General features: G+C 38.9%; 1 protein-coding gene across 1 annotated transcript in view; it reads right to left on the bottom strand.

The window, feature by feature from the left end:
* Positions 1-7,107: 7,107 nt before the first annotated feature.
* pigu (phosphatidylinositol glycan anchor biosynthesis, class U) overlaps positions 7,108-14,732 on the bottom strand; it is a 31,250-nt gene continuing 23,625 nt past the window's right edge. The window contains exons 10-12 of the mRNA XM_053637489.1: positions 13,628-13,752; positions 13,017-13,159; positions 7,108-10,165 (exon numbers count right to left, since the gene is read on the bottom strand). Coding sequence (XP_053493464.1) covers positions 10,052-10,165; positions 13,017-13,159; positions 13,628-13,752 — 382 coding nt within the window. The 3' untranslated portion in view covers positions 7,108-10,051. The remainder of the gene's footprint in view (positions 10,166-13,016; positions 13,160-13,627; positions 13,753-14,732) is intronic.

The following is a 14,732-nucleotide window of genomic DNA, read 5'->3' as shown; positions in this document are numbered from 1 at the left end:
TCTAAATGAACACACTGGCACCCAGGGCAGTTCAAAGAGACGTCTGGTTTATTGCAGATTCACAGAGGTTTATATAGGCAAAATAGCCACGCATAGGCGTACTGATGTGGAAATAATATGGCAGTTGGACTGTCTGGCCACGTAGGTGAAAAACATCTTAAGCAATACAAGAATGTACAGGTTTCTGAACATATATGGTATCTGTTCGCTTAACAGAAAAGAGGAAGTTCCTATGGTGACATGTTAACTGGCACATACACAACAGACAGGTTCTAGAAAGTTCATGAGACAGAAATCAAACTATAACCTAAACATACTTATACATATCTGAGGGAATAGAGAATAGAAAGTTTCCCAACATTGCCCTCTTTTGTCCTAGTGAAACGCAGGACAATATAAAAAGACAACAATTCTAAGTCTGATAGGTACAGAATTCTGAAAAATGGTCACTATTAGGGTCAATCTATCCTTGTTCACTAACAATCATTACCATCAGCCAACACTCCGGCCATAAACATAGAACACAGGAACATATTAACAAAAAAAATAACACCAACATTGTGTCCAGTCCGTGTACATGTTGGACCCAGGAACACAAGTGAAGAGAGTATGTGTATGTGAGAGGTGTATCGAAGGAAGACGCAGTTTAGCTCTTACACATTCATGTTTTTCTTGTAAGACATCGAGTAATTTAGACACATAATCATCCAGATGAATGTCAACTCCGCTACCTGCGGAAGTAGAAAGGTTAGTAGACATTTTCCAGGCAGTAGGGAAAAGGTCGGCCAAATAGAATCTCAAAAAGGTGATAGACCTGTAGTTTTAGATGGCGTCATTCTGATCTCAGTCAGAACCGCGGGTAAAACACCAGGCCAGGCGGTGCTCCCCCTCTGTTGCATAGCTTTACTTCACCAATCTTTTAAAGTGCGGTTCATTCTCTCAACCACCCCAGATGACTGTGGGTGGTAGGGAATATGAAATTTCCAGTCTATAGCCAAATAATCACATAGACGTTGTGTGACTTGTGAAGTGAACGCAGTACCTTTGTCCGAGTCAATTTGCAAAGGCACACCGAAACGTGGGATGATTTCTTTTGCTGACGTGTACAACCATTTTTTTCGTTCTCAGTGGCACATGGAAACACTTCGACCCATTTAGAGAAACGATCAACAATAACTAACAACATTTTATACGAACCTACTCGAGGCATATGTGCGAAGTCAATTTACAGACTTTCAAAGGGCACCTGTGGGGGCGGAAGAGCATCATGACGCACGGGAGAACCTTGCACATTGTTCTGCAGACAGATTAAAACAGCGAGAGAGATGTAGTTTAATCTGATGTCTCAAATCTTTAATACAAAATTTAGATGTCATGTCAGACCTTACGCCAGTGAAACCTCGATGTGAAACACCATGAAACTCATGGATTAAAAACGGGGCGCTGGCTTTTGGAACACATAGGCAACCTACTTGATCAAACCTGATGCCATCAGAGTCTGGGACCGCTCCCTGAGCCTGCCAGAACTCAGCATCTTCCGGTGATGCATGTGATTGCATCAATGAAAAATCTACCCCGGGTAAAAGAGCGCTAGTGTAAAAATGTACAGCAGACACTAAGAAAGGGCAAGAGTTTTATAGTTTAGCAACTAGTTTCTCATGACGGTCAGCTAAAGCATTCCCCTTAATTTCTACAGTGCTACCTACAAGATGCGCCTTGGTTTTGACAGTGGCGAGGGAATGAGGAAGTGAACAGTGTGAAATGAGTTTCCCATCTGCAGACCTGAAACCACGTTGTTGCCAAATCCATCCAAAATCATGTCCTACGCCAAAGGCGTAACGAGAATCAGTGAAAATTGTCACTTTTTATCCTTTGTGTAAAATGCAGGCACGGGTGAGAGCGAATATCTCTATGAACCTGTGCTGAATTAAAGAGCAAAGAGTGCGCTTTGAGTACCACATCTGGTAATGTGCAGACAGAATAACCACACAGGAAGACACCATCAGCTGGTTTAGAGCAAGAGCCGTCTACAAAAATATACTCACTGTCCATAACAGGAGAATCAGTCAAATGACTTCTTACGTTACATGAAGTTACGATTTCTGTTAAACAAACATGATCATTTTTTACAGACTCCGTGTCATCCTGTGAATTCAGAAGCCGATGAAGAGCACGCGGATTGTGTCTTGTGCGGTTGAGCACTTTATGGTTAAATTTTGCAGTAGAGCAAAGAATTGTTCCGTAACCACTTCTACGTTGAGCGGTCATGTGTTGTGTTTCAATGTTTGAGAGAACTTGTTTTACTGATGTGTGGTGTGTAAAACCAAAGGATGAGACAATACCAACTGTTCTGCATCCGTGACGAGAAGAGTGCTGGCAGCCAGTGCACGCAGACACGCGGGGAGTCCAGCAGCCACGGCGTCTAATGTTTAGGCCACACCTGAGTGTTCATGTGTGTAGAGACAGAAACGTTTGTTGTAATCAGGCAGTCCTAGTGCGGGAACAGAGCACAGTGTTGTTTTGAGATGTTCAAAGGCCTCCAGGCTTGGGTGTGTGTGTAACAGGTCACAATAGAGGATCTGAATGTTCCACCATGGCCTTCAGCTGCTTGTCATAAATAATGTTTGTTGTAATCAGGCAGTCCTAGTGTGGGAACAGAACACAATGTTGTTTTGAGATGTTCAAAGGCCACCACAGTGTTGGGTGTGTGTGTGACAGGTCACAATAGAGGATCTGAATGTTCCTTCAACTGCTTGTCATAACAACAGCAATCAGGAGCTAGAACTTCTTGTTTGGTTGCAGGTAGCTGTTCGGTTTTGACCACAGTTATACAATTCATCAGAGAGCTGTCGTTGTCCTTTGGAAAGAAGGAAACCTAGATACTTGACTTCAGTTTTACAGAGCTGTAGTTTGGTTCTGGACACCTTGAAACCCTTCTCAGCCAAGTGCTGTGAGAGACGACAGGTTGCAGTCCATCAGCCCTCTTCTGTTTCCGACGTGATGAGTAGATTGTCTGCATACTGCAGGACACATGAGTCATCAGCTACCTTTAGATCTTGTAATGAGTCTCTGACCACTCGTGAGAACACAGCCGGTGAGTGATGTAGCCTTGTGGAAGACAAGTCCATGTCAGCTGTCGTCCCCGATGCGTGAAAGCAAGCAGCGACTGTGTCGCTAAAATGCAGAACACAAGTCCACCAGCTAAACCATGCATGGTGTGATGGAATTAGAGTGATAATAGTAGGTACATCAAACTATAACCTAAACATACTTATACATATCTGAGGGAATAGAGAGTTTCCAACAAATCCTCAATGTAAAAATGAAGCCCTTTCATAAGCAGTAAGCACTGTTGCATCCCTATAAAGCCTAGGGCTATCTGGCTATCAATCTAAGGGTGAGTCAAATGAACCTTAAAAGTGCAACATCAATTAGAACTAAGTAGAATTTTGTTCTAGTGGAATCCTGGCACTGGTTAAGCCCTGGAATATTTCCATAGAACAAAATGGAGATGCACTTTGGTAATACCTATAAATAAACAATACACAATGCAAGTGCAAAATGAATTCAATGCAATATACAATACAAAATAAAAGAATTAAGAGACATCATTTTAAGATTAAGACTAAAAAAATGCCATGACTTGATTCAGAATTGCAGCTTAAGACCTTATTTCTGTAGAGGTCTTATGGCTTCTGTAAAATCCATTAATGATGTTATGGATTAGAGAGAAAAGGGGAGCTGAGATTAATTTAAAGGTATAGAATAATAGTTCCTATTCAAAATATACACAAAAGGAACACATGAATAATTTTCACAACATTTATGTTATTATTGTTAAAAGTAATGCAACTTGTGCTTTTCTTTTGAAATACACTCACCAACCATATTACTTAAATCGGGTATTACTATTAATAAAAGTCAGACATACTTTTTTGCTGTTTTGTGATTATTTGAGTCACAATAGCTTTCCTGTCAGCTTGAACCAGTCTGTCTCATTTGAGCTATCTCAGAAACGTGGTGATTCGAGTCATAGAAGTGCTGCACACTGGGTGTTTTTTCCACACTATTCTGTATAAACTCTAGACTGTTATTAAAAATCCCAGATCAGCTGTTTCTGAAATACTCTAACCATCCAGTCTGACACCAACAGTCACCACATTCAGGGTTACTTAAATCACGCAAACTCATCAGGGGAAAAAGATTTCTCATCAGATGAGAAAAAGATTTAGCAACAGTTTAAAGCACTTTGTAGAACCGCTAAGGTTAAAAGGTGCTATATAAGTGCAGATCGTTTACCTCCCATGGTGGACCAGGATATCAGCCACCCTTTTTAGCATACAGGTGCATCTAAAAAAAAAAAAATTGAATATTGTGGAAAAAGAGGATTTTTTTTTTCCATAATTTAATTCAAAAAGTGGAACTTTCATGTAGTCTAGATTCATTAACCTTGAAGTCAAATATTTCAAGCCTTTTTTAATCTCGATGAATACGGATTACAGCTGACGGAAATCAAAAATCCAGTATCTCAAAAATATTTGAATAAAGAATTTATAATTCAGAAATGTGGACCTGAGAAGACTCTAATCAGATAATTAACTCAAAACACCTGCACAGGTTTCCTGAGCCTTTAATCTCTGTCTGTTTCGTGCACACATCCACAATCACGGGGAAGATGAAAGTAAATTTTGCATTTCATTTGGAAATCAAGGTTCCGGAGTCTGGAGGAAGAGTGGAGAGGAACAGAATCCAAGCTGCTTGAAGTCCAGTATGAAGTTTCCAGTCAGTGATGATTTGGGTTGCCATGTCATCTGCTGGTGTTGGTCCAGTGTGTTTTCTCAAGTCGAGAGTCGATGCAGCGTCTACCAGGAGATTTTAGAGCACTTCATGCTTCCATCTGCTGACGAGCTTTATGGAGATGCTGATTTCCGTTTCCAACAGGACGCAGCACCTGCCCACAGTGCCAAAACTACTAGTAACTGGTTTGCTGACCGTGGTAGGGATGAACCGAATGTTCGGCGGCCGAAATTATTCGGCCGAAAATAGCAAAAAGAGCCCTTTCGGTGTTTGGCGAAATAAGCGAAAAGGCCGAATAAATTTGACCGAACAATGACGCGTTTGATGACGCGACCAAATAACCTAGCAACCAGAGTGAGACGTGCGAATGTCACAAGCTCCACTTCCGGCAACGTGCTTGGAGACATGAGAGGGCGCGCGTGCATGAGTGGACAGCGAGCGCATGCTCTTCGGATGTTGACAGTCGTGACATTGTTTACTGTGGACACATGCGTTTGTTTTGTTTCTGTTCCGGAGTATTCTGTACGTTGCGAGACGTAAGGGAGTAGAGTACGGAAGCAGGTGCAGGTAAAGATGTATTTATTTAAGGGCAGGCAGACAAATCCACATCGTAATGCTAAAAACGTAGTCAAGACAGGCAAAGGGTCGGCGAGCGGCAAACAGGCGTAAACGGGGCAAAGCAGGAATCAGAGTCGCGTCACTGAAAACAGGGTCACAACACAAAACAAGAAACATGAACTAGTACTATGGACTGGGAGCGGAAAAACCAGCGGGGACTAAATGAACTAATCTATAGTTCAAACTAACTAAATCTATCAAGGAACAGAACATTAACAACGTATCTAACTCTACTATATCTACTATAATACTCGGCGAGGTGTACAGGGACGCGAGCGGTATATATCCCCAATATCATCAGCCCTATAGAACCCAATAGAACCATTTTCTGCACTCTTGTCAATGCACTTTTTAGTTGTAGGCTACAGAGTGTTCCATTCTTTCAGCAGTCAGTTACAGGACTAACATCGGACAACTTCAAATTTGGATGATTTCAAAACAAAGCATTTTTATAAGATAACACCAATATGACATGATTCTGCACGTGCTGCACATGACTGACATTCTGGACAAAGCAAACAGCATTTACAATAACAAAATATATAAAAATATTTAGCATAAAGCAGTCAAACTTGTTTTTATTATTCAACAGCACATAAATGAACACAAATGTATTAGTGATCTGTGGGAATTTGATACATTATCATTTTAATAAAGCTGCAGAAGTATGGGACAAGTTTGCCACTGTATTCAGAGAATGACCTACCTGTATTGCCAAGAGGACCAGCAGAGGATGCAAGTAGTGGCATCTTTAGTAAGTGCATGGGACCCTAGAGAGATGCCACCCACTATGCTGTGGCAGGCTGTAATGGCTGTCTGGTACACCTTGAATTGCATTTAGAAATGGACTGCTAGATTAGTCTTAGTTGTCAATTTGAGCTGAGGCGCCAGATGCCCTGAACTGGCTGAGGATCCAAACCACACTGTCTATTTGGGTCAACAGATCTGCTTAGGGAGGAAGCGACCAGGAGATTATAAATAATTACAGTGGAAAAAGTATTGAGAAATTATACTTAAGTGAAAGTACAGATGTGTCAAATTCTTACTCAGTTAAAAGTGGAAGTACCCAGCCTAAAATGTACTCGAGTGTTAATTAAAAAATAGTTCCTACCTGTAAATGTATTCAATGGAATACAGTAATGCCGTAATAGATACAGTAAAAAAGTTTTCTTTAGTTTATCATTCATCTAAAACTTCTATTAAAAAAAAATATATATATGCCATTTTGCCTGAAAACACGATGCAAGTTTTCTTGTCATATACACAACTAATCCTACACAGCTTGCTAATAAGTTCATCAGAATAAAACTTGTAAATAATTAACATTATGAGATTCTTTGGAAACTTCAGCAAATTGAAACATTTTCGTGAGGTAGGGCCAGGGGCTCATACTTAAGTTCAACACAGCAGTGTTGTGCTTTATCGATCTTCAGATGCACATGGGATAGCTATAGCATTAACTATATTGCATAGCACGAACAGGTCACTGGAGATGATGAACTGCCATGATTCTTAGTCTAGACAATTATATCTACATTTAAACTACTTTAAACTGAAATGTAAATAAAATGTGCAGGATCTCATTCTACTGACATATGGCATACAGTCATTGGCGAGATGAGAGAAGAAACCAAGATTTATAATGAAAACATTGAGTAAAAAACAATAAAAAAACAACAACTTTCAAATGTATTTAAGAGTACAAGTATTCAGTTTTATTGATACTCAAAGTATAAATATCCCCCCCCACCCCCCGGCAAAGTACACAAAGTAGAGAAACCAAGTATAATTATTTGCATTTTCCACTCCAGGCCATTAGGAATGGCATTCTACTACAGTCATAGACAGGACAAATCAAGTTATTAAAGAACTATTATTTATTTGCATGTTATATTTTCTATATATGTTATATTAGAAACTTTCCCTCTGCATCCCACATGGGCCAAACTCCCATTTACATTTTTTTGGTTTCTCCCCCTTAAAATAAGCTGTAACAATGGAAACAGTATACTAGTTCACAAAACGTAGGGGCAAATATTATAGCATATGTTCTGTTAATCATTGTAGATGAATCTTGAGAAAAGTTTGGGATGCTGCGACAGCCTTAGCATCTGTTCTAGGAGAACAGCTTTGGAGGAAACACTGAAAGGAGAGGCTGTATTTGTTTGAATGATGAGTTTAGAAACAGCTATCCTCAGCTAAGTCTGTCAAAATCAATGACCAATTAATCCAACTAAAAACTATATATACTCAAGTTTCCTAACAATGAAGAGGTGGCATTGCATTACTCACAATAGATTAAGATTAGTGTGCTTTGTTGGTAACTGAACCAGGATGACTAACTTTGCCATATTAGGCCTGAGCAGGAGACTTTGAAGGTCGTAATCTTAGACACATACAGGTGCCACCTATGGTGAGGAACACCACTAGTGGTGGTAAAGTCCACTGCATTGAACCTGCTGGAATGATTCAACCACAAGTTCCATGAGTAAATAGCCCTTTAACTGATTTCATGCTGTGGACTTAAATTAACCTCAAAACAAAACACTATGGAATATTTAGGGCTGCAACTAACGATTCTTCTCATAATCGATTAGTTGGCTGATTATTTTTTCAATTAATCGGATGGGGGGCTTTCAGTACCATTTTCTCGTTTATTTAAAATAAAATCCACAAACTGATTGTTACAAAAATAAACTTCAGACTAAAAATTTACACAACTGTTTGTCCAGTTATAAAAGACTGAAAAGAACCCAATACACACACACCAGAATATATATTATTCATTAAGCACTATAGTTTAATTCTGTGCTTTTATGCATCTATAAAAAGTAATACATAAATACTTATATATAATATAAACTAATATATAATAGTATTTATGCATTACTTTTTAAAGATGCAAAAAAAAAAAAAGCAGCACTGAAATAAATTACAGTCCTAAATTAGTAATAAAAACTCCCTTTCACTGCACCTTATGGTTTCTGTTACTCGCTGCCTTTAGGCATATTGTTTTACTTTTGATCCTAGTGTTTTAATTAGACATTACAGATCTTACTTCCGCTCCCACCGCGAGTGAGGAGCAATGCAGCCTCATTATTAACAAATCGCTTCTGTTAAAAAAAAACCCAAAAAACACAACAGAATTTACGCTGCAAGCACGCAAATACACCATATAATGACAATAAACTGAAATTAAACTAAACCTTTTATGCACCTTGTACCAGTTTCCCCAACCCCTAACACACAGTGGAGCATTTTGGATACAAACATAAAAGTTTGTGCTTGTGCATCACTGTCGTGCTTCCGTGCTACATCAACCCTGCTGTATAAACTTTGATCTTCAGGGTGTTTAATACAAAATGCTCTCCTGCCTTAAAGGACTTGGTTCGCACACTTTCTTCCTCAGTCACTTGACGATTACGCCTCCGTCGAATAGTGACTGTGGTCATGTAAAAGGTAATGTTGACAAACAGTAATCTGAAGAAAGTCACTGTCGGTGACTCTGGGTGTCTGCTAAAGCTAGCGGCGTTGCATTGTGTGTGCGTATGACGTCATGCGCCACTGACTAGGAAGCAGCTTATAGTTCCAGTTAGTAAAAAACTAATGTGTCCCATTTTAGACAATACTGCTTTTCTATAACTCATACACTAGACCAGTGGTTCTCAACCTTTTGAGCTCTGGACCCCTAGCATATTTCGAACAATCCACAACAATTATAGGCTATATATTTAACAGTAATTTCTATACGTTACTTTATTTTATTAACATTTAACATTAAAAATATTAACATCGGACATTTCAATTTGACATTTTATTGTTGGTGCGACATTTAATTTGACTCTCTGAATTATCTTTTGTTTATTTTACAAATCAATAAGACACTTGAACTTGTCTATCACTCATAGGTTTTTGCAAATTATCATTCCATTTGTAAATAAATATAAAATAAATCCATCAATGAAAGCAGCTAATGTGATATTTGTGAATGCATGTGAATAACCAAATTGACTAATTTTAAAATATCTCATCTGAATATGTTTTGATACATTTCACAAAAAAAAAAATTACATGAACATTTTAAAAACTTTCCTACGAACCCCCTGCAATTACACCACTGACCACTAGGCGCCCACAGACCCACGGTTGAGAAATACTGCGCTAGACAGTAGAGTACACAGTGCACAGTGTAAGTGTATAGTACGTCATTTGGGACACAACTTTAGTATTTACTCTCCGAAGTGTGTTTTCGGAACAGAAGTAACATAGTGAGTAAACGTACCCCATTGCGCGCACAGACCAACTAATCGATAATGAGATTCGTTGACAACGATTTTCATAATCGATTATTATCGATTAGTTGTTGCAGCTCTAATGGATTTAGAGTTTTAGAGAATTGCCAGTATCATAGTTCACTGGGTCACCTACACCTATTGAACAAAAACTGGTAGCTCACTTGTAGTACACGGTTTCATTATTATTTTCATGGGGTACATGGAGGGATTTTCCAGATTAATCATAAACAAATTTTTTATTTGAAAATGAAAGTTGGGTAGAGGAAAAGAAAAAAAAGTTAAAAAAAAAAAAAGGTCAGGGAAGAGTGGAGGAAGAGGTAACCATGCTGCCATTTCAGAGGTTATTTTAACACCAGTGTGGCCTCGCTGCCATCCTTTCTCTGTGGGTACAGCCCCTGGCTCAGGTGATGTTCCCGACGCAGATATGCGTAGAAGTAGTCCGACATGAGTAGGATCTAACACACGCACACACGCACACACCCACACACATATAGTGAAATTAATAACTTATTTAATATTTTTTGTGCACCATGATGTCTTTTTCTATGACGAACAGGTCATGTGTATGCCTGCAGCAGGGGACAAGGCAGACATTGTGCAGTTAAAGGGCTCTCAGCAATATTTGCAGGTCAAAGTGAATCTATAGTCAGTAAAGACATACCAGGTGCCTAGATATTTGGACACTGACAAAGTTATTGTTATTTTAGCTGTCTACCACAGTATATTGTGTTGAAATAAATGAACTAAATTTAGTTCATTTATGGAGAATATTATGAGTTCATTGAAACTCATGTGAAATAAAATCTATGAATGTACGTTCGACTTGGCCCACATATACATATACGGTATCGCACGAAAGTGAGTACACCCCTCACATTTTTGTAAATATTTGATTATATCTTTTCATGTGACAACACTGAAGAAATGACACTTTGCTACAATGTAAAGTAGTGAGTGTACAGCTTGTGTAACAGTGTAAATTTGCTGTCCCCTCAAAATAACTCAACACACAGCCATTAATGTCTAAACCACTCGCAACAAAAGTGAGTACACCCCTAAGTGGAAATGTCCAAATTGGGCCCGAAGTGTCAATATTTTGTGTGGCCACCATTATTTTCCAGCACTGCCTTAACCCTCTTGGGCATGGAGTTCACCAGAGCTTCATAGGTTGCCACTGGAGTCGTCTTCCACTCCTCCATGACGACATCACGGAGCTGGTGGATGTTAGAGACCTTGTGCTCCTCCACTTTCCGTTTGAGGATGCCCCACAGATGCTCAATAGGGTTTAGGTCTGGAGACATGCTTGGCCAGTCCATCACCTTCACCCTCAGCTTCTTTAGCAAGGCAGTGGTCATCTTGGAGGTGTGTTTGGGGTCGTTATCATGCTGGAATACTGCATACTGATCATGCTCTGCTTCAGTATGTCACAGTACATGTTGGCATTCATGGTTCCCTCAATGAACTGTAGCTCCCCAGTGCCGGCAGCACTCATGCAGCCCCAGACCATGACACTCCCACCACCATGCTTGACTTTAGGCAAGACACACTTGTCTTTGTATTCCTCACCTGGTTGCTGCCACACACGCTTGACACCATCTGAACCAAATAAGTTTATCTTGGTCTCATCAGACCACAGGACATGGTTCCAGTAATCCATGTCCTTAGTCTGCTCGTCTTCAGCAAACTGTTTGCGGGCTTTCTTGTGCATCATCTTTAGAAGAGGCTTCCTTCTGGGACGACAGCCATGCAGACCAATTTGATGCAGTGTGCGTCGTATGGTCTGAGCACCGACAGGCTGACCCCCCACCCCTTCAACCTCTGCAGCAATGCTGGCAGCACTCATACGTCTATTTCCCAAAGACAACCTCTGGATATGACGCTGAGCACGTGCACTCAACTTCTTTGTGGACCATGGCGAGGCCTGTTCTGAGTGGAACCTGTCCTGTTAAACCACTGTATGGTCTTGGCCACCGTGCTGCAGCTCAGTGTCAGGGTCTTGGCAATCTTCTTATAGCCTAGGCCATCTTTATGTAGAGCAACAATTCTTTTTTTCAGATCCTCAGAGAGTTCTTTGGCATGAGGTGCCATGTTGAACTTCCAGTGACCAGTATGAGGGAGTGTGAGAGCGATGACACCAAATTTAACACACCTGCTCCCCATTCACAACTGAGACCTTGTAACACTAACAAGTCACATGACACCAGGGAGGGAAAATGGCTAATTGGGCCCAATTTGGACATTTTCACTTAGGGGTGTACTCACTTTTGCTGCCAGCGGTTTAGACATTAATGGCTGTGTGTTGAGTTATTTTGAGGGGACAGCAAATTTACACTGTTACACAAGCTGTACACTCACTACTTTACATTGTAGCAAAGTGTCATTTCTTCACTGTTGTCACATGAAAAGATATAATCAAATATTTACAAAAATGTGAGGGGTGTACTCACTTTCGTGAGATACTGTATATGTGGTTTATTGGAATCTGATAATAGGAAATAATAATGAATAATCTTTTGCAGTATTCCAGATTCATATGTTGAATGGCTCATCTGATGTTAATATTATAAATAAATAAAAGACTTCTCGTTTGGCATATTATTGAGTGATATCTTTTTCTACTGTACTTATTTTCTACTCTTACAAGGCATTATTTATTTATTTATTTTTTACTGGTGGTCAAAGGGCACTTTATTATGCATAATGAATTTTCTTAGCCTGTTATTTACTGGCAAAACTTGGTTGCCTCTGGCACAAGATTAAGACTTGGCCATAGATGGGTTTCAAACAAAGATAACGACCCAAACATACACTGAAATCAACACAGAAATGCTTGTGGGAACATCTGAGTTTCGCAATGACCGCCGTCTATATGTTTGAACCCATTTGAAAACCAATGGCCTGACTTGAAATCAGTTTAAATGCACAAATCTAAGGATATAAAAGAGAAATATTCTGCATGGAGGAGCGAATCATCTACAAACATCTCTTACTGTGTTACACATTGCAGAATCAGCTTTAATGCTGTTATTCGCTCCAGCAGTGGCTATTGATCATGTGGTTGCTGATAATGTTACATCCTGTTTTAAAATTGCATTACCAATTTAAACTTATTACTTATTTTAAACAAAAATATGCTTTAAATTAAATTATGCAGCATCCCTATATATTAAACAGTATTTGAGTAGTGGGCAACTCAGTTATTTAATTGAGCTGGCACTGCCAGCATTTGTTTCCATTTGTTGCATGTTTAAAAATCACATTATTCTTGATAAATATAAATGAAAAGGAAGCATGAAATCTGCTTACCTGTCCAACATTGAATAGCAGTGTGATGGCATAGTAGAAGTTTGAGTTGGCACTGCCAGCATAGATCCAGAGATGCCAGAGCACAGGGAAGAGGACTGAGCATGCCAACAAAATGCAGGAAACCAGGAAGATGTTCCTCAGAACTTGAGAAAAAAAGAAAAATCTTCCAGTTTACAATGGATGAAACACTTCAGCTCATATTAAGACTTTTTTTCTGTACATGTCAAAAAACGAACTTGTTTCATAGTACTGATTCCAAGGTTCTCTGTGTAACTCACTGTTCCTGAACCAACTGTTCAGCCACAAAGGCTAAATCTGACAGAATTAACATTAAATGAAATCTAGCATTACTTTGAACAAGATCATGCTAAGTGTTTTTACTTGTAGTTAGCCACGTCACAATGAGAGAATTTAAAGTAAATACTATATCCAGAAGTACATAAAAAGAATCAATTATAATTATTACCCTAGTTCCAAAATGCAAATGCAGTGCTTTACATTACAGCTATAATGGCCAGGAAAGGAAACGGCTCTCTCTCCTGTAGGCTCGCAGAATCTAGTAATCCGTTTAAATTCAGCCAAATACTAATTCCTCATACACCACTACTCACATCTGTAAAGGTAGCTCCAGGCAGGCAGGAAGGCCATATAGAGTGCTATATCTCCTACAGTTGGGTATGACTTAAAAATTGAGATGATGGCAATCTGCATGAAGATGAGAAATACTGGATGCTCCCTGTTCCAAATAAAGAAAACAGAGACAGTAAACAGGGTAAGAATACAAATAATACCCCCGTTCGTTAACCTGTAAATCCATACACGTTTCACCAATCATTATTACATGTCTATAAATATAGTTTTATAGCTCTTACATATCTACAGATATAGTAAATATCTAACACGGATGGATCTTTAAACTGCCCCAATAGTATAAAACTGTCCTAATATTTTATTAACAATGACAAAATAATAAAATACAGCATATTTTCTTATATTATATTTGTCATTAAACCGATGCAAAATATATATATATATATACACACCGTTAAAATTACGCACTTAACTAATTCACACGCTAAAATAATGAAAGTACTGTAGCATTTTCATTCAAACATTTCAGTCCCCATAAAATGAAAATATCATTACAATATTTAATATTCTCGTAATTAGAGTCATTTTAACATGTATAATTTTCATGGCTAAAAACGTATATTATAAAAAAAAAGTATATTATGATAGACAAATTTAGCACCTTCTCCGCTTCCCCCGGTAAATTCAGCATCTGGCTCATACTCGGGATCTGGATCATTGGATACATTACTCTCAATAGGCTACTCTCCTGTTAGTAATCATCAAAATCAATATTTTGTTCGCTGACAGATTCATCATCAGATCCAAAGTCAAACGACACTGGTATCTGATTAGAAACTTGTTCTGCAGTAAATCGCTGAACCATGTCAAATTTTGCAACGTTTCTTTTATGTCTGAGGTGATTATGATTGACACATTGCATCATCATTGTTTACCAAACATTCCCACCTTGAGGAATAAACACAAGTTATCTGCAAGTATCAGCACTGCTTAATACCATATTCAAGACGTTTCCAAAAAGATTTAAGACCTGAACGTCACTTCAGTCGTGCTACACGATACATCAGCTATAATGGGTGGTGTTCATACATATACATCCATTTCTGGGTTTAAGTAAACTATAGC

The sequence above is a fragment of the Ictalurus furcatus genome, chromosome 12 (genome assembly GCF_023375685.1).
Source record: "Ictalurus furcatus strain D&B chromosome 12, Billie_1.0, whole genome shotgun sequence".
Classification (NCBI taxonomy): Eukaryota; Metazoa; Chordata; class Actinopteri; order Siluriformes; family Ictaluridae; genus Ictalurus; species Ictalurus furcatus.
This window is presented reverse-complemented; position numbering and strand designations above follow the sequence as displayed.